At 46.3% G+C, this 21,419-nt stretch overlaps 1 protein-coding gene across 1 annotated transcript in view; it reads right to left on the bottom strand.

Moving 5' to 3' along the window:
- The window catches only part of FAM78B (family with sequence similarity 78 member B), a 97,543-nt gene extending 87,262 nt beyond the window's left edge, over window positions 1-10,281 (bottom strand). The window contains exon 1 of the mRNA XM_010338683.3: window positions 9,263-10,281. Within this exon, the coding sequence (XP_010336985.1) occupies window positions 9,263-9,525 (263 nt within the window). The 5' untranslated portion in view covers window positions 9,526-10,281. The remainder of the gene's footprint in view (window positions 1-9,262) is intronic.
- Between the last annotated feature and the right edge of the window lie 11,138 nt (window positions 10,282-21,419).

Genomic DNA, 21,419 nt, shown 5'->3' with positions numbered 1-21,419 from the left:
ACATCTGCAACCATTTAATCTTTGACAAACCTGACAAAAACAAGCAATGGGAAAATGATTCCCTGTTTAATAAATGGTGTTGGGAAAACTGGCTAGCCATGTGCAGAAACCAGTTACTGGACCCCTTCCTGACACCTTACACTAAAATTAACTCCAGATGGATTAAAGATTTAAACATAAGACCTAACACCATAAAAACCCTAGAAGAAAACCCATGCAAAACCATTCAGGACATAGGCATAGGCAAGGACTTCATGACTAAAACACCAAAAGCATTGGCAACAAAAGCCAAAATAGACAAATGGGATCTAATTAAACTCCAGAGCTTCTGCACAGCAAAAGAAACAATGATTAGAGTGAACTGGCAACCAACAGAATGGGAAAAAATTTTTGCATCTGACAACGGACTTATATCCAAAATCTACAAAGAACTAAAACAGATTTATGAGAAAAAAACCCATTCAAAAGTGGGCAAAGGATATGAACAGACATTTTTAAAAAGAAGACATCTATGAGGTCAACAAACACATGAAAAAATGCTCATCATCACTGGTCATTAGAGAAATGCAAATCAAAACTACATTGAGATACCATCTCATGCCAGTTAGAATGGCAATCATTAAAAAATCTGGAGACAACAGATGCTGGAGAGGATGTGGAGAAATAGGAACACTTTTACACTGTTGGTGGGAGTGTAAGTTAGTTCAACCATTGTGGAAGACAGTGTGGTGATTCCTCAAGGACCTAGAAATAGAAATTCCATTTGACCCAGCAATCCCGTTACTGGGTATGTATCTAAAGGATTATAAATCAATCTATTATAAGGACACATGCACATGTATGTTCACTGCAGCACTGTTTACAATAGTAAAGACTTGAAACCAACCCAAATGCCCATCGATGATAGACTGGACAGGGAAAATGTGGCATATATACATATGGAATACTATGCAGCCATAAAAAACAATGAGTTTGTGTCCTTTGTAGGGACATGGATAAACTTGGAAACCATCATTCTCAGCAAACTGACACAATAACAGAAAAGCAAACACTGCATGTTTTCACTTACAGGCGGGTGTTGAACAATGGGAACACATGGACACAGGGAGGGGAGCATCACACACTGGGGTCTGTCAGGGTAGGGACTAGGGGAGGGACAGTAGTGGGTAGGGAGTTGGAGAGGAATAACATCAGGAGAAATGCCAGATATAGGTGATAGGGATGGAGGTAGCAAACCACATTGCCATGTATATACATATGCAACAATCCAGCATGTTCTGCACATGTACCCCAGAACCTATAATGCAATAAAATATATATTAATAAAGAAAGAAAGAGGCCGGGCACGGTGGCTCAAGCCTGTAATCCCAGCACTTTGGGAGGCCGAGGCAGGTGGATCACGAGGTCGAGAGATCAAGACCATCCTGGTCAACATGGTGAAACCCCGTCTCTACTAAAAATACAAAAAATTAGCTGGGCATGGTGGCTCGTGCCTGTAATCCCAGCTACTCAGGAGGCTGAGGCAGGAGAATTGCCTGAACCCAGGAGGCGGAGGTTGCGGTGAGCCGAGATTGCACCATTGCACTCCAGCCTGGGTAACAAGAGCGAAACTCCGTCTCAAAAAAAAAAAAAAGAAACAGAGCAGTGAGAAAACATGGGCTTCACTCCTGGCACGAGTCCCTTGCTGGCTATGAGGCCTTGAGCTAGTTACTGAGCATCCCTGGACCTCACAATAGGATAACTTCTCTCACTGGGTAAGAATTCAAGGAGGCCATAGTGTGGAAAGCACCCCGCAGAGTGCCAGGCACACAGACCTTTCATGTGCGTTACTTGCCTTCTCTTCCTTTTCCTTCCCAAACAGCATCTCCCAGACTCACCAGACGTTCCTTGATCTGGACAACTCTCCCAGCACAGGCACACTCGCACCCTCTTTACTAAAACCCCAAAAAACAGCAACTCTAGAACTGTCCTTAAATACCACACTGATCTGGATTGGTGAAAGTAAGAGGCAACTTGCCTCATGACTCTGCCTCTGTGGGGGAAGATTCCACTCTCTGGGCAGCTCTGCTGTTGGTGTGCAGGCAGGCACCAATCCCTTCCAGGGACCCTCGGCACCAGGAGGGCCCTGCCTCTTTGTGAGGTTCACCAGGATGCTCTGCTACTGCTAATTTCTTATTATGTCTCTTCTCAAAGGAGTCCATAATAACCAACTTATAAATGACAGCAACTTCTTTTGGCCTGTTTGGTGTTAACACACAGAAACTGTAGCCCCTGTTATCTGCAACAACTTTTCTTTTCGGTAGAGCAAAGTGGTCCAGGGAAGGAAGCTGGGTAAGAAGAAAGCCATGCTATCAGCTACTTGGAGCCTCCGGGCAACCCTAGGCTTCCTCACAGGAAGCTTTGAGGAAAAGACTAGGTATATGATGACAAGAACAGCCGCCGTTTAACTACTAACTTTCCTAGTGCTGATACGAACGGAGGGCTGACCTGTCCGCTCACGGGCCAAACTGTGGCAGTATACAGAAAGCCAGGACACAGGGTCAGAAGACATGGCTTGCAGTCTCAGCTCAGCCACTTACTTGACGTATGACCTCAGGCAAGTTACCTGACTGCATGAGACTCCGTTTCCTCATCGGTAAGATCAGCATAATAGTACCCAGTTCCCAAGAACTAGGGAGGTCAGATGAGGGGGTCAGGTGAGATCAGAATGCAGTACGAATGAGAGGGAAAGGGGATATTTGGGATCGCACACCCCACACTAGACTTTGCATTTCCCTTTCACTTGCATCCTTAACCTGGAACATGATGCCTCTGCAGACCTAGTCCCTAAAATAGCATCTGCCCCTGTTGCCTGTGGAAGGCCACTAATACCCTGCAGTCTGATGCCCTCACAGTCCATCCCCTGTCCCTGCATTTTCCAACCCATCCAGTGCCCTGCAACGCAGATTAGTATCCCAGGCTACGCAAGCCACATTTTGCCAACTCCCCGTTTGTTTCTCCCCCTCTACCTCTTTCCCTAATCATTTGTTTCCTCCCCTATTTCTCCAACCCCTCCTCCAACTCCAGAGTTGTGCTTTATCTCCAGTGAGCTTAACGCTTCCCTGATAAGACCAGTTAATCCTCTGCCGCTCCTCTTTTGCAGAGATGGAGGAGATTAAAGGCAAAGGGGTTAGGCCATCTCCCCTTCAAGGGCACTCAGGACTTGAATAAAGGAATTGGATCCTGCTTTCCCATCTGATGCTCTAGATTGGCATCCTCAGTGTTTCTGCTGAGAAGCAGTTCTGGTTATGTCCAGACCACAAACCTCCTGATTGAAACGTAATGGAAATGGGGTGGGGGATGGGTACTGGTCAAGTGGCCTGGAGACTCTTCAGGCTCTCTGGACAGAGGGGCCAATCTGGTCCTCAAGAGCAAAATGCCCAATTGTGTGACCATCTCTATGGTCACCAGTAAGGGCCACACTTAACACCAAACTGGGCATGCAGCAGGATGTAACTGGTAACAAGAAGGGGAACTCTGCCTGGGGGAGATGACTGTTCCAGCCAAGGCCTTTAGCCTTCTCCTCTACAAGTCCTGGGATTAACGAGTTAGTGAAGCAGGTAGAACAGTGCTATGACAAGGTCTCTTTGGGTACACACTGAATGCCACTTTACAGCAGGTAGGTGATATGAGAGCGAGGCTTCAGTGTTTGCTGAACACCACTCCTGGTGTACAGAACACCTCAGGAAGACAGAAGAAGTGACAGAAGCAAGCCTCGTGGTGAGAAGCAGACCATCTGGTGGGGTAACACAGGACAAATAATGCAAAAGCACAGCGGAGGTAAGCTGTATGTTAGTGCTAAGTAACTGCTGGAGCGTCTTGGGGTCGAGAGCTTTGTGGGTCAGGCTTAGGTTTAACATGAAAAGCTAATTTTGAAGAGACATGATTTGTTGAAGAGGACAGACTATTTGAGGTCAGAAAAATAGTTCATTCCATTATTTTGTATCAAACATTTATTGAACATCTGCTATGTGCCATGCACTGTTCATAAACAAGATGGATATGACATCTGCTTTCATGAAATTTATAGTGTAGTGGACAAGTCAGAAATTAAGTAAACAATTACACTCTCACTAATTAGTCTTACTAATGGTACCCAGTAAAAGAACAGGGCGTCTTTAAGGAAAGGAACAGAGGATCCTAATTTCAGTTGTGAGATCAGGGGTAGCCTCTCTGAGGAGATAATGGCTGACACCTGAATGAGGAAAGGGAATTAGCGAGAGCAGTGCAGGAAGGAAGCACATTTCAGATGGAGAGCGGCATACGGAAATGTTCTGTGTTGGGATAAAGTTGGTTCTTCTGAAAGACTGGAAGGCGGCTGACATGGCTTAAGAATAGAAAGAGATTTTCTTTTTCTCTTTTGAAACAGTGTCCCGCTCTGTCACCCAGGCTGGAGTGCAGTGGTGTGGTTTTGGCTCACTGCAACCTCCACCTCCCAGGTTCAAGCAATTCTCGTGCCTCAGCCACCTGAGTAAATGGGATTAGAGGCATGTACCGCCATGCCCAGCTAATTTTTGGATTTTTTAGTAGTGATAGGGTTTCACCATCTTGGTCAGGCTGGTCTTGAACTCCTGGCCTCAAGTGACCTGCCCACCTCAGCCTCCCATGCAAGAGATTATCCAATTTTATTCCAGTTGCAATGGTAAGTTATTCAAAGGTTTAAGCAAGAAAGTAATAACATCTACGTTTTTAATATATCACTCTGGCTGCTATGTGGGAAGTAGACTAGAAAGGGACAGGAATGGTGGTAATAGGTTCAGTTAGAAAGTCTCTTCTAACTAACTGAACAGGTGACAGTTGATGGTGACATGTCCTAAGATGGTAGCGGTAGACAGAGAGAGTGGCGGCTGGATTACAGATATATTCTGGAGATGGGACCAGGAGGATTTAATGATGGGCCGAATGTGTGGAGAAATATCTAGGAAGACACACAGATGGTTTCACTTGAGCAACTCAAAGAGTGGAGGTGTTATTTACGAAGATGAATGGCAAAGGTGCAGATTTTGGGTGGGAGCTATAGCTGAAATGGAGAGTTGGGTTTGGATACCCTAAGGCTGAGATGTCTTTCACTGTGTCATGTCATCATTATGCAAAGGCACACACACATCTAGACTGGAGGTGACTGTGTATCGGTGTATCATAGAGATTACCTCCCACCATTAGGATGGATGCAATTACCCAGGGAAAGCATAGAACCGAAGAAAAAAGTCCCAATAAACTTTATTTTGAGATAAGATGGAGATAAAGGAACAGCAGAAAAGTAGCATGGAAGCCAAAAGATGGGACTGGCTCCAGACAGAGGAAGCTGTCAATTACAAGGAATGTGGCTGAAATGGTGAGTCTCTCAAAAGTGTCTGAGGGATTTGGTAACACAGAAGTCACAGACGAACTTAGAGCAGTTTCAGAACGGACAGAAATCAGCTTGGACTAAACTGAACAGGCAACAAAGGTGGGTAGGTACAGTTAAATCCTCAATAACCTTGGCTCTGAAGGAGGAATAGAGGGACAGGCAGGAGCTATCTCTTGAAGGCAAAGAGAAAGCTACAACTTCCTAAAGTTTCACACAGGCCAAACTTTTCCGTATTGGCAGTTGAGATGGTTTCCATATTATCAGCCCTAGGCTGACCATGGAGAGTCCCCTACAGCCCCAGAAGACCCAGAGAATGAGAAGGGCCTTTAGCTATTATCGCCTTCCCCTGTCCTTGGCTTCACCTCATCCATCCCTGGCCCAAGAGCCCCATTTCTTGTTCAAATCTTATTCAGGACACCTCCTCGGTGTTGTACTCCAACATTTGAAACTGTTCTATCATAAACCGTCTTCCACCTCTGTTGGAAAGCTTCTGCATACTCAAGAGGTATAAAGAAAGTATGAAGGGCTTCCTGACACCCTGTCTGGTCGAGAAATCCGACTTTACTCTTTTCCTTTTCCAGACTGTGTTACTGAGGTCCCACCCAACAGACCCCAATCTACCTTTCAAACCTCATCTCCTGCTGTCCTTCTCGAACACTCCAACCAACTTATGCCCCCTTAAAACATCTTCTATTTTCCTACCTCCATATCTGCGCTGGTTTTCCCCTTTGGAATTAGTCCCCCATCCTTGCCTACCTATGACCCATACCTCAGAGTTCACCTTGGGTCCACTCACCTCTAGAACACCCTGCCTGCCCCTGCTCTCTCTTAGGCATTTCTTCCACACTGCCAAAGAGCACTACTTTTCTCTGCATGTGTCATCCTATAATGAGGAGCAGTGAGACTGTATGAATATTCCTCTGTTTTCTTTGGTGCTGCCTGTACAAAAGAAGCACTTGGTAAATGTTTGCTTATTGACAGGTTGATTGAGAAAGTCAGGAGCCCTTCCTCCCCCAGGGATGAAGACTTGCAGCAGTCTGTTCCAAGGCTGCACGAGCAAGATTCACCAGGACCAAATGAGAAATAAATAGGTGCCACAACTATTCACCGCCTTGGTTTCTACAGTTATTTGAGGAAGTGCCATGGCAATGAGTTCAAGTTCAAATTCAGCTCTAGCCATCATGGTCATCGACTACTTCTAATGGGCTTTTAAAAGCCTACTCCCTCCTGGAAAGGTTTAAAATTTAAGCCACAAAACCTCAGGCTTTCTTTCAATCCTGCAGACAGAAGTTTCTCACCATTTTAGGCTGTGGATTTCCTCCAGCACAGTCCTTTTCAAAATATTGAAAAGGTGTTTTCTAAGCCAAACCCTTTCACATCTTGGTTTACATGACAGAACGCTGCACAGGGGTAAAAATGAACTCCGTGGTGTTTTTTACAATTCAGGTATTGGCTAAGTAGACATAACTAATACACTGAAGCGGCTTTCATGCAATATGAGTTCCCTTTAAAAAGTTTACACTGGCAAAGTTTTCAGCGAATAAACATCTTGTGGAAATTGGTTCTTTCAAATCTGGGCTCCAAAGTGGCCTTAAACACACAACAATTATTTCCACCATGAAGAGACAGGTAGACTGCAGACACAAATCTATAATAATATGCTTTATGATTTCTTTGGGGTCTATTTTTGCTCTCCTACATCTCCATGAAAACCAAGAATCTTAAAACACCAAAAGCGGCAGTTTAAAAACAAAACCACTTTCCAAATCCCAAATGCAAGGATTCAGTGGGGAAGGGTCAGGAATCCTCTCACGGATTCACATCCATTAAAGTTGGTTCCAGTGAGGACACAACTTCCCTACAGATTCCAGGAAGTTAAACTACCATGTCTGTTTATATCTCAACTTGACTTCTCCTAAGGTAAAATAAGTTTTACGAAAAGAATTTATATATATATATATATATATATATATATATATATATATATATATATATAAATTTTATATATATATATTTGCTTTTGATTTACTGATTTGTAAGAGATATGAGGCAACAGAGAGTTCTGTTGCTCAGTCTTGGGAAAAGTGAGGCTGCTTCTGCACTGTCATTCCTGGCCTCCTTTACCAGGCGCCCCAGGCTGTTGGGGAGAGCAGTTACTGTCCTCCAGTAAGATTATCCACTGCCATCACGGCGAGGCCAAGGAAATGAGAGGCAGGGCTCATGCCCTGCCCGTGGCTTTCTCTGACTTGGCTGGAAATAGATTTACTTCAAAAAGAAGTTTTAAGAGACACACGTGTTCACATACAATCATTCTTTTGAGGGCGTGTCTGTTTTTAAATGTCATGATTCACCCAAAATAACATATCCCCCATTTCTCACATCTAGCTATCTTTCAGAAAGAATAATACAACGTGTGGAGGCATACTGGAAACTGGGCGCCACATTTCTTCACTAGAAATCGAGTTTTCTCTAGCATTAAGCTTTTGTGCTTAAAGAGAAAAGTGCAAAATCTTTGGGAGGAAAAAACAAAACGACCTGTCAAAATTTCTTTTAGCGCCTGTGACTAGTGTTAACTTACATGCTCTCAATGTGCAGTAAAAAGCCTGCAAACTGCTGCTAAAAAGAGGGTTTGACCTTTTAAAATGGGAACTCCCCCACCCCATATCCATATTAAATAGGCGAACCTTGGGAGCTCTAGAGTTTTAGATTAATAAGTGAAATGAGGTTGAATTTCCAGAAAAAAAGGTTTCCCTGTAGGCTGCAGGCTAATTAGGGTGTTCTAGACCTACATTGTAACAGGAGGTAGAAGACAGGCCCTAAACCTTTTAGCCATTGTCGTCACCTGCTCAGAGTCTAGTTCCGAAATAAAGCAGGTGGGGAGTTACGAAAATTTAGTCAATACAAAAGTCCCGGACGCGACCGCCTGCAGCCTGCGGCCCCTGGCGGTTGAACAGCCCCGGCGATCCTGGGTCTCCACCGTAGCAGCCAAGCCTGGCGCGCAGCAACCCGCGCTGCTGAAAGTTGGAGAGCTCCCAGCACGCCGACAGAATTCGGCGGTGGGCGCCGGGGGAATCCCTTCCCGTGCCGCAATTAGGAAAGTTTTGAAAAGTAAGGACCCTAAACAGAGAGGATAACCATCCTTTCCCTTAGCATAAGAAACACTTCGCGACGCGCCAGCCGGAGGCTGCTCGCACAAGGCCATCCGCCCTGCTTGGCTGGGACGCAGCCGGTGCCTCCCAGCTCCCCACCAGAACTGGTCCAGGGGGCGCGGGGACAGAGAGGCAACTCTGTCGGGCTTGCGGTTCCAGAAGGAAACGCCTCCAGGCTCCCTGGCCTGGGGGACAAGGGTTCGAATTCAACAGTCGAGAGGGCAAGGGCAGAACTACCAACTCCTCGGACGCCCGGGACCTGCTATTCCAAGCCCGCTCGCGTTTCTCCAAAGGACGCGCCGCACAGCCCTTGCGCCCCCGGCACTCCACTCCACTCCTCTATGGTTTCCCCCAAACTCTTCCCGGGGAGCCGCACAAAGCACAGACGGCGCCCTGAAACTCGCCGGGCACTCGCCAGCCATCCCCACCTCCGCCTCTCGAACCCTCCTTGTCGCGTTCTTCCCGCCCCGCACCGTTCTCCTCGCGTAGATTCTGAGGAGTCGGAAGCAAACCACGAGAAAATGCCTTCGCGAGGAGCCTCCCTACACCCGCCCTGTCACTGAAACAAAAGCGTAGGGAGGAGGGAGGTGGGAGAGGAGGCGGGAGGAAGGTTTAGAAAGAGGATGGGGACAGCAGTAGGAAGGAGCTGGGGGGGGGGGGTCAAGGTAGCGAGCAGAGCCGGGGGCGCGGACTCCGCTCCCGTGCCGCGCGGCGGGTCGCTTACATGCCCAGGTCGCTGTAGGTGTTGAAGAACTCCATCTGGTTGCACGCCTGAATCCAGCCCACCACCCAGGTCTCGTGGCGGGGGATGGGGGGCATGACCACGCGGGCGGAGGCTTTGAAGTAGGGGGTCTTGTAGCGCAGGACGATGGGCGAGGTCTCCTCGATGCGCGTGGGGCACTGGTCGATGGTGGCGCACACATCGTACACCACGATGTTCTCGCGCCGGATCCGCGCCTTGCAGGTGATGCTTTGGATACAGCCCATCCTGCGGCCCGGCGCCGGCACAGTGCGGCGTGGGGCAGCGCGGGGGCCCGCGCGGGCAGCCGGGGGCGCCCGTCACGCCGGCATGGCGACGCGCCGCTAGCTCCCGGTCAGGCTCAGCTCGTACCTAGGAGCCGGGAGCCGCCGCCGGGCATCCTTGGGGAAGCCCCCTCCTCTTGCAGCCGCGCAGGGTCCCCGCTGCCCCGACGCCCGCCCACGCCCGCCCCCTCGCTCCGGCAGGGCGCGCGGAGGGTGCACTCCTAGGAGGCGGCGGGTGCCCTCGCCGGCTCCAGCGCCGGGGCGGAGGGCAGGGAGGGGAGCGGCGCTGCGAGGAGTGGTGCCCACCCCGGGCCGGAGCCCCCCGCCCCTCGCCGGAGAGGAGGAGGCGGCGGCCGCGGCGGCATGGAGCCGGGGGAGGGCGGCGGCGGCGGCAGCGCCCGGTTTGTCTGCCTCCGCGGCGGCAGCAGCAGCAGCCACCGGCGCCGCCGCCGCTGCATGAACCTCTGCACCGCGGCTGCCCCCCGCGTGCAGCGCACCCAGCGGCGGGCGAGCGGGCGGCCCGAGCGGCAGGCGGAGGCAGCAGCGGCGGCGGCGACCCGAGCTCCCGCCGGCCCCGCCCCGTAGCCGGACCGCGCCGACACCCCTCGGTCCGGCCGCCCCGGCCCGGGGGGCGCCACGAGGCTGTGGCCTGGGGTGGAGAGCCCCACCGGCTGGGGCGGCACAGGACGTGCGCCGCGGAGGAAACTGGCTGTACGCCATGAGTTTTGTCCCTCTCCGGCTGCCGTCCGGGTGGGGGGGAATGTGTAAGGGTGGGGGTATTTAAAGGGCCGCTAGCGCCGGGGTGGGGCCGGCACGTGGGGCTCGGGCGGGGCGGGGCCCTGGTAGGTGGCGCCCCGAGGTGGGGGTGGGGGACTAGGGCGGACCCGAGCGCCACAGGGTGGGTGGGGCCGAGCAGGGCGCGGCGCTGTCCAAAGTGGAACTCGGTAGCCCAGTAGGGGCTGTGGAATGAGTGGGGCAGCAGAAGGGTTAGGGGAAAAGCTTGATCAGAGATTGGTCATTACTCAGAATATAGCTTGTTGGATTAGATTTAGGCTTGAGCCCTCTTAGTATCCTGCCTTCAGGAAGGGTGAGGTGCGGGCTGCAGCAATGTTACTAAATGCAGTGGATTTGCCTCTTTGCCTGACCGGGTTTGTTCTGGAAGCTCTTCTTTCCACCATTGTGTGTAGTGGGGGTACCGGAAGAATCCCTCCGTACTCCAACACTAAGTCACCCATATGCCCGACTTTTGGCAGACATTGGGCATTGTGTACAGGATGACACGGTCATATGTCTCCTACTGCAGTCTAATGTGCCAAACAGGAAAAATATTTAGCAGATGCTTTTACTAGGCATCTTCTTACATTTATATTTTCAAACCGTACAGCATCTAGGTATTTCTTCTCCGATCATTGAACATTTGCTGGATCTGCTGCCCAAGTGTGAAATACCGACTAACAGGCCACAGGAGGTGCTAGAGTTAGTCTTTAGCTAGGACAGGTGTGACGAGTAATTTGAAAATTGATTGAGCTCTAAAAGCACTCTTCATCCTTGTTTTAACTGTTCTGACACCTTGCTTCACTTTATAGTTAACAAAAAAGCAGTGTTTCCCTTTGATGACTTATCTCTCTCATCTTACCATGTAGCCACAGACCTCAATCACTGGTCCTTTCATTCAGCAAAGGCTGACTGCCTGCCTGGCAGGAGCCAAGCATAGTGCTAGGTACTAGGGATTCAAAGTTGGACAAGAGCACGTGGATCACGGGAGACAATAAACCTGTTAACAAGTTATTATAGTAAACTGTGACACCTGCTTTAGTGGAGCTGCCTATCCAGTGCTGTGAAAGACCAGCCAGGAGAGCCACGGAGAGATTTATATGAGACTTTGCTCAAGCAGTGACATTTAAATTGAATACTAACAGAAAGAGTCTCACCGAAAAGAGAAAGGTAAATGGGTAGTACAGGACCAGCATTTGGCAAATGCAAAATGCGTAGAGGTATGAAAGAACTCATCATATTCTGGGGGAAGAAACTCACAGTCAAGGCATTTCTCAAAGTCTTATGTGTCGACCATGGACATCAGAATCACTGTCCAAGCATCAGTTGATTGTTGATAGACCATATCTTTTTTATTTTTAAAATTAGACTACAGACTTTTATTTTTATTTTACTAGTTTTTCCACTAATTCCTTTTCTTCCTAGACTCGAATCCAAGATATGATGTGCATTTAGTCATTACATCTCCTTAGTCTTCTCAATCTGTGACAATTTCTCAGTCTTTCTCTGTTTTTCATGACCTTGACATTTTTAAAGAGGACTGGTTAGATACTCTGTAGAATGTTCCTCATTTGCATTTATCTGATGTTTCCTCATGATTAGACCAGGATTTTGGATTTTGGGGATGAATACCATGAAGATGAAGTGCCCCTCTCGTTGCATCATGTCAGGGGTACATGCTAGCAATATGACTTGTTACTGGAGATATTAACCTTGATCACTGGGTTTGGTGAATAATTTTTTTTTTTAACTTTTATTTTAGGTTCAGAGGTACATGTGCAGGTTTGTTATATAGGTAAATTGCATATCATATGGGTTTGGTGTACAAATTATTTTATTACCCTGGTAATAACATAATACCCAATAGGTAGTTTTTTTTTTAATCCTCCGACTTATTCTACCCTTCACCTTTTAGTAGAGCCCAATATCTGCTCTCTTGATAGGACTGTACCTTAAACTTCAGTGGAAGCCAATCAAGGCAAGCATGCATTCTGAGAAAAATTGCTCTGCATCGATATAGAGAATAGAGGACGTGGAGTTTCAGAATATTGTGATGACTGATGCTTTGACCTTCCGCTAGCTAGGGTGGTGCTGTGGGACTGGAGAGGCCTGACTGCATTTGCATTTGAGAATCACTTAGGAGGTAAATTTATTTACTTGGTAACTGAACAAGGAGACAGAATGGAAGCAGCTTGGGATTGTGGGTGAAGTCATGTTAAGTTCGAGGTGCTTGGAGGTGTTTGCGGGGTGGCCTGGGGTGAGATTAGAGTTTCAGTTTCAGTGGTTATTAGGTTCCAGGCAATAGACCAGAAAGAAAGCATTTTACTGGGGAATGTAGTTATCTTTCTTAATTTGAATTGCTTGTCAGGCTGCAGTTTTGTGGATAAATAACTCCTTTGTCTTCTGGTGTGACATGTTAAGCCTTCATAAACAGGAAGGGGAATGGCAACCTTTCCCAAAATATAGGGAAATCACATAAGGAAGAATATCTTATTTTTCAAACTTAAAATAAGATAGTTATATTTAGTAAAGCCAAGAAAATGTAACATTATTCACAAATTTGGACCTTTGACATTCTAAAAGTGTTTATCTGTGACCTTGGTGAGTCTCCAAAATCATGAATGTCATCATGGCATATAATTTCCACCATAAAGTACAGTAAAGTATAACAAAAATGTAAAGAATCTTTGCAGACTCTTAATGGTTCTATGAATATGTGGCCAAAGTAATTTCTAAAGCTATTTAAATACATTTTGCCATTAAAATAAACTCCTTACTCCATTACCTTATATCTTTACCTTATTAACACCCAATTTCCCTGACTCTGCAAAGAAAAAAATTGATCACAGTGTGAAAATTATTGTGCACATGCCGATGAGAAAGGAAGGAGAGCTCAGTGGTACTGGGACACAAATGCCGGTGTTGGGAGTGATCATGCACTAGCTGAGTGGCTGGCAAGTATGTTCCGGCCTCCTGGCAGCCCCATTCAAATTTGTGTCCCAGCAAATTACCTCATGACAGGGACCTTTCGGGTTATTTGCTGGGGATTTTTATCATGCATGCATATTCAGTCTGCAAATGCAGGGCTATCTGTAGCTCAAATGAAATCCCCAGACTTGCAACAGTTTCTCTGCCGCTGCTCTTCTAAGTTTCTCTTTTTCTCTCCTCATGGTAAGTCCCTTGCCTTTATTAACACCTTTAATGCTATTTCACAGTTGCTTGCTCACACTTGTCTCCCCCAATAAGCTGTTCATTCCTCAAGAGAATGTGCCACCAGCCAGGCGCAGTGGCTCACGACTATAATCCCAGCACTTTGGGAGGCCAAGGTGGGTGGATCACGAGGTCAAGAGATCAAGACCATCCTGGTCAACATGGTGAAATCCTGTCCCTATTAAAAATACAAAAATTAGCTGGGTATGGTGGTGCACACCTGTAGTCCCAGCCACTCAGGAGGCTGAGGCGGGAGAATTGCTTGAACCCAGGAGGCAGAGGTTGCAGTGAGCTGAGTTCGTGCCATTGCACTCCAGCCTGGGTAACAAGAGTGAAACTCCGTCTCAAAAAAAAAAAAAAAAAAGAATGTGCCACCATGCCCTGTTCCCAGCCTAGTGTGTGGCACCTAGGTGCTGCTCAATAAACATTTGAATGACTAAAAGTATTCTTAAAAACCCTTTAAAACATTATTTCTCATACATTATATTTAGTAGAGTGTTATTCCTAAAATGTAACATGATTCACAGATTTGGACCCTTGACATTCCCTATAAGCTCTGTCTCATCACCTGCAGCAAGCACGTTTTATTCTGATTCTTTCTGCCCTGTACCTCTTTGTCCTCCCACTCTTTTCTTAATGTGCCTTCTTGATGTTAAGTGATGCCCTTTGTCTTCGAGCACTATACATGATCTCAAGGGTTATCAGTTCTAGACACCACGAAATGGGGAAACTCCAATGACAAGACCTTGACAACAATCATTCCTTGTGAATAACTTCATGGAGTTTATTCTCAGGGCACAGCACAAATGATCCTTTGTACTTCAAGCTTCTGATGTTCTTGGGCATGACAGAGCTCCTCAGTTCCCCGAGTGAGAGCCGTGCTGTCCGCTCTCCAGGAGGCTGGCCTCTGTTCTTTACAATCCACTCCTTCAGCTGTAGATGACTCGGTTCTTCCAGAAGCAGGGTGATCTCTGACTTTATTTTTCCTCTTGATTTGTCAATTTGTCAAGAGAGCTTTTTAGAAACTCTGGGTCACAAGGGCCTATTTTCTAGTTGACCTTGCCAAGAGTTTTCAGAAACTATCAAACAGACTACCAAGAGATGTTGAGGACTTGCCTCCGGAGCTGTTAAAACTAGGGAGGGATTTCTGTCTCATTTAGGTGGCCCAAAGGCAAGAGATTAGTCTCAAGTCCAAGACTGCAGGATTAAGGAAACAACTCCTTCCTGGTTGTGAACTCTCCCTACCACCACTTCAGAGCCAGGGTTACTAATTTCTCTTCCAGTACAGACTAAGCAACTCAATATGGAGTGGACTATGGCAATGGACTCAGGCACTTTGCAGAAGTCATTCAGCCCAAGATGTGGCAGCCACTCTGTGGTTCAAGTAGTCAATATTTACCAAGCTTTTTCCGCCAGCCTTTCATCAGATTAGGCCACAGAAACGATGAAGAAGGATGCCTTGGTTCCTCAGCTCCTCTGTTGTAGATCTGCTGTACCTCTCTCTGCCACGTTCAAAGTCCTTTTCTCTGTCCCAATCTGTCAGATTTGACACTCTTAAAGAAAACTACTTTTAATCCTATGAATCTTGATTCTCCTCTTAGCTTCTCTGACTCCTCTTGCTTTTCTCATTTTCCAGGGTCATATTTCCTAAGGGTCTCCCCTCTTCTACCTGAACTCCTCAGGGTACTTATCCATGTTTTAATTGGCGTTTTTCATGGACGTTTTCCAAGTTTGTCTTACCAGTCCAGCATTTCTCCTGGACTCAAGGTCCGCAGGCCCATCTGCCTGCTGGATGTTTTCATTTGGATGTCCTGCTGTATCCTCCGATCCTCTTTTTCTGTGGGCCAGTGTCTCTTCCTCACTACCCTGTTCCTGGCTGAAGGCACCAGTGTCTTCCTACTGTTAAAGCCCAGAACCATCTTAGGCTCCTCCCTCTCCATCTTTGCCACTCTCATCTAACACATCAAGTCAGAGCAAATTTTGATCGTGTATTTCCCTACTGTGGCAACCTTCTGTGTTTTATTATTACTATTAAATTCATCACAGATTCATCAGTTTGGTATTGAAGTGCTGCACCATGATGGGACCCCAACCAATTTGCTTTTCTAGCCTTCTTTCCCTCCACTTCCTACCCTCTGTGGGCCTCAGGCCCAGCAAATGAGTCACCAGATCTTCAGCAGTTTCCTCTTCTCTGTTTTGGTTAGGCTGTGTCCTCTGACTGTATGTTCAGGTCCACCCTGTTCCATGAAAATGATGATAAACCTGTGTGTCTCATTCATTCTTGGCATAAGTCTGTGAGGTACTATCATTATCCTCTTTTACAGATAAAGGTACAGTGGAAAAGAGAGAAAGGAGCTTCCCCAAGGTCACAACTGTTAAGAGGCCAGGCTAGGAGTCAGACCTCCCTCTGACCACATGCAAATGACACTCTGGTTCCTGTGAGAATTTTGGGGAGCACTTCAGCTATATATGATCTCTCCCACCCTAGATTCCTGCTCAGAACATGCGGTAGACACTGAGTAACTGATGCCTGAATGAATAAAATAACAGGGTTTTGTAATAGATTTATAGAAAGATCAAAGGAGAAGGAAGAATCAAGGATAAATCCAAGATTTCTAGGCTAATAGCTTAAAGGACAATAATACCATTGTCAAAGTGAATCACATGAGAGTGGAGAGTTCAGTTGGTTGAGAACTACTATGATCTTGATGTTAAAGTATCCAAGTGTTCAAGTGAAGATACCCTGTGGGAGAAGTCACTAATGAACACATCTTGTTTGAGTGGTCATTTTAGAAATTATAGCTTAGTACACTTCCTTCCTTCTCCTGTTTCTCCCTCCTTTCTTTTCTTTCCCTTTCTTTCCAGTCTTTACTTTCTTCTGGAAATATCATTGAGCCTTTTCTTAGTGCCTGTTATTATGATGGTGCTTAGAGATTCCGAGGCATATCAGATTTTACGTGTAGTCCTTACCTTATTAATAGCACTCATGCTTTTAAAAAAATACCATTTATTTACATGTTTCTCTTGTGAATACATTGTCATTGTCTTGGGTTTGCGCATTGTATTTAATTCGATTTTGTGTCCTTAGTCCTAAATACAGTGCCTGGCACTTCGTGTGTGCTCAAATGATAATAAGTAAAAGGTGGCCTGGTGAGGAGTAGGGGAGAGGGAATTACAGGTTAAGACCAGTGCTTCTTAAATTATTATTCACATACACATCACCTGGGGATCTTGTTAAAATGCAGTTTCTGATTTAGTAGGTCTCAGGTGGGGCCAGAGATTCTGCATTTCAAATGAGCTTCTAGATCTTTGTTACTCAAAATATAGTCTGAAGACCAGCATTATTGGCATTCAAGTTCAAGAAGCTTGATAGAAGGGGTGATGTACTAGGAAGAAGCAGGGACTTTAGTATGGCAAGCATAGCACATGGGATGCATGGATGGGGAGAGGTGAGATCAAAAAGGGGGAGCAGGACCAGAGTCCGAGGATCCCAATGTCTACATGAGGCAGAGGGAGGTATCGTGAAAAGCTAATGCAGTTGGAGTCGGATGTACATGAGTTCTAATCTCAGCTTGGACAAGTGATAGCTGTATATTTTCCATGTCCCTAGGCCTCATGTTCCTTGTCTATAAAATGAGAATAAGGAGAACACAATGCCATTTTTATGAGGTTGTCAAGAGGATTAACTGAATGTAAATCTTCTGGTGCAATGCCTGGGATGTGGCAGGTATTCAGTAAGTGGTAGTAAGCATTGTCACAATTGCTTGTGATGGACAATGTGACAGAGTAAACATAATCCCTGCCTGTAGGAATTTCCAAACTGGTCAGTTTTGAAAACGAGCCTCCTGGCTATGGCCCCTCCATTTATCCTGTTTCAGTTTCATGACTGAAGTGGGTTAATGGTCAATTGGTTGCACAGCTTGAGGCCCTGGGTGGGATAACCACTGGCAGAGAAACCCACATCCCTAAAACCCTCAGCAGAAGGTCATTATCTTCTCTGGATTTGCTTTGGACTCATTCATATTTCTTGTACTCACCTTTCCTCTTTTTTCTTTTCTTACTTCACCCATGAGTTTCCCTACCAAACACTGGCTGACTTTGGATAAGGTGTGTTTTACCACAATCCCTCTGCATGGATCAGGGACTGGGATTTAGTCTGAGGATTTATCCAGCATCATATTAGAGCAGCAGTGTAGTGCTGGTGCATTTCTGCAGGCATTTCTAATCAGCAGGGCTGGCGGCTTTCCAGTTTGCTGCTGTGTAGAAGGCAGCCACCCCTTGTCCTCTCCATCTCCCTTGCCATCGCCACCATTCAGTCCTCACCCACTAGGGCACTGATCTCCAAAAGGTCTACAGTGGAGAAGGAAGTAAGAGAATTTCTATTTTCCTTTATTTTAAGCATTTTCTGTTAACATCTATATTTTAAGTATTTTTTATTTGTGAATCTATAAGTGTGCTACTGACATATATCACTTATTGTTATTATTATTATTTTGAGACAGAGTCTCACTCTGTTGCCTGGCTGGAGTGCAGTGGCGCCATCTCGGCTCACTGCAACCTCCGCATCCTGGGTTCAAGCAATTCTCCTTCCTCAGCCTCCTGAGTAGTTGGGACTACAGGTGTGCACCACCATGCCCAGCTAATTTTTGTATTTTTATTAGAAACGGGGTTTTACCATGTTGGCCAGGATGGTCTTAATCTCTTGACCTTGTGATCTGCCCGCCTCTGCCTCTCGAAGTGCCGGGATTGCCAGTGTGAGCCACCGCACCTGGTGACATATATCATTTATAAATTAATTAAAAAATAAGCAAACCTAAATGGCAACTACTGATCTAGACAACAGCAATTCCTTCTAGCTGGTCTCCTTGTCTCAATCCTTTCTTTTATATTATACTCTGAATTATCTTTGAAAAACACACTTTTTATTGTTCACTGGCTTATCTAAAGCCATTAAGTCACTTATTCATTCATAACTTGCTGAGCAGCTGTCGTCCATCAGGCATTGAATGAATGCTGGACATACGAAGATGGACAAGAGATTGCCCTTGTCCTTACAGAATTCAGGGCTCCCTGTGACCTCCTTCTCTCCTGTGTGATGACAAAGCCTTTGTTATCTGGCCCCTTCCTGCATTGTGAACTCTCACCCCTCCGCTCACATTTAACCATGTCGAGGTTCTTGGTGTTGCCCAAATAGTTTGCCATGTGCTTTTTATTTTTACATCCCATAAGCATGTACACTCTGTGAGGGCAGAGGCCTTGCCTTTTTATTCACTAATCAATCCCAAATGCCTAGGATAGCACCCAACATATAACGGGCACTTATAAATATTTATTGAATGCACGAATGCCTTGCACATGTTGATTCCTCTTCTTTGAGGTCTTTCTCTCTGATGGATGTCTGTCCACCCTTTAAAAGTCACTTCCTCTGTGAAGCCTCCCTGCTCCCTGGCTCCCACATACAAACCCTCCCATGCACAGTAAGCATTTTTCCTTTTCCTGGCTGCTCTGAATATTCCTCCACATTAGCAATTGCCAGGGTGTCCTGCAACTGCTTGTTTATGTGTCAGCGTCTTCTGCTAGTGTATATGCTCCTTTTGGGGTTGTCACTATGTGTTTTTCATTTTTATGTCCTGGTGCCTATCTCAGACTAAATAAAAATGGTATCAGAAAAGAAAGAGGGATGGAAGAAGTGAAGGCCAATGTCCTTGTAGATCTTGCTGGGCAGACACAGTGTGATGTATAAGGGGCTAGGTCAGACCCTGGTGGTCCTCTGTTCAATCACCCTCCTATAAAGTATTGAATTGTGCCCCTTGGAAGATATCTTGAAGTTCAAACCCCCAGTAACTCAGAATGTGATCTTACTTGGCATAGCATTATTACAGTTGTAATTAGTTAAGAGGGGGTCATACTGGAGAAGGGTGTGTCTTTAATCTAATATGACTGGTCATTCCTTATAAGAAGACACAGATGCACTGGGAGAATGCCATGTGATGACAGGCAGAGACGAGTCATGCAACCAAGAAACATCAATGATGAACAGCCATGACCAAAAGCTAGGAAGAGACAAGAAAAGATTCTACCCAGAGTCTCAGAGGGAGCATGCCCTGCCAACACCTTGATTTTGGACTGCTAGCCTCTGGAACTGGGAGAGAATAAAATCACTGTTGTTTAAAGCCATGCAGTTTGTGGGGCTTTGTTAATACAGCAGCCTAGGAAATGGGAACACCTCCTCAACTTCAACTGAGGCCACTGGCTCCTCCCTGCGAGCTCAGTGTCATCCCTGCCTGGACAGTTAAGTTACACCTGGCTAATGTATGTGCATCCTGGTTGTGGGTCAAATCTAATTCAGAGCCTTGTTCCCAAGGCCCTGTGCCCACTTTAGTCCCTGGTCCTTGTCACAGAGTTTCCATCTCTACCCTATGCCCCACGTTTAAGAACTGGCATCCCTCTGTCTTCTTGAGTGTCCCAACTGGATTCTCCACATTTGCCCTTCTCCCTTGCCCCTAACCTACTTTTTTTTTTTTTTTTAACACAATAATCATGATCTTTTAAAAACTGGAGTAAGATTGTGTCACTTGTTCTCAGAAAACATTTCAATGGTTTCCTACTCCTCTTGGGACCCCATTTTCAGTCTTACCATGCGGTGACTATGATAAGATGCTTCACGAGCTGGCTCCTGGCTGCCTCTCTTGTCTTATTGTGCCATGTTCTGTCTCATCTGTTCCATCTCCACATTTTCCATCTTTCATGTCACTAAATGAGTCAAGCCTCATTTTCTACCTCAAGGCCTTTGTGCAAACTCTTTCTTGTGGTAGGATCAGTCTTCCTCCTGTACCCCTAATTGTATCTGTCCTGACCTCCAACTTCCAACTGGCACCCTCCAGTCTCTGCACTTTCACATAGCCAACTCATCCTTTAGACTTCAACCTAAATGCTACACCCTCAGCGATGCTTTCAACCCCACACACCCAGCCAGGGCTCATTATCGCGCATTCTTAAAGCCCTCCGGACCTCTTTCCCACACCACTTATCATATGAGTAATTAGATAATCATTTCTTTGATTTTTTTTTTTTTTTGAGATGAAATTTTGCTCTTGTTGCCCAGGCTGGAGTGCAATGGCATGATCTTGGCTCACTGCAACCTCTGCCTCCCAGGTTCAAGCGATTCTCCTGCCTCAGCCTCCCAAGTAGCTGGGACTACAGGTATGCACCACCATCCCTGGCTAATTTTTTTACATTTTTAGTAGAGATGGGTTTCACCATGTTGGTCAGGCTGGTCACAAACTCCTGACTGCAGGTGATCCACCTGAGTTGGTGTTACAGGTGTGAGCCACCACACCTAGCCTGTAATTATTTAATCTGTCTTCCTTGATAGATTACAAGCTTCATGAGGGTAGAAACTATGTTAATTTTTTTCATTGCTGTTTATACCTAGCCCTCAAAACAATGCCTGATACCTAGTGACTGCTGAGAAAATATTTGTTGAATAAATGAATGAGTTTGGGACCTTGTCTTGGTAACCTGCCTAGTATCCCAGTCCTTCTAGAGACATTGTCCTATTTCACTCTCAACACTCCCTCACCCCCTTGAGTGGAGAAAGATCCCACAACTCCACCTTAGTGCAGGAGCCCTGCTGCTTACTCTCAGATTTCCTTCACACTACTTGCTTCTGGCTGTTCCTGGATCTGGTTCTGTTCTGTCCCCTGCTGGAACATATCCATCAATCCATCTTGGAAGCCCTCGTGCCAAGGCCAGGGCTCCTTGATGCTGTGTTGTACTTGTGGGATTAGACACATTTCTTGCTGCCCTTGCTTTGGGGTCTCCAGATTAGTTCCAGGTCCCCTCCCTCCTGGTCTGCCTCATCCAAACTATGT

Source organism: Saimiri boliviensis, chromosome 19 (genome assembly GCF_048565385.1).
Source record: "Saimiri boliviensis isolate mSaiBol1 chromosome 19, mSaiBol1.pri, whole genome shotgun sequence".
NCBI lineage: Eukaryota > Metazoa > Chordata > Mammalia > Primates > Cebidae > Saimiri > Saimiri boliviensis.
This window is presented reverse-complemented; position numbering and strand designations above follow the sequence as displayed.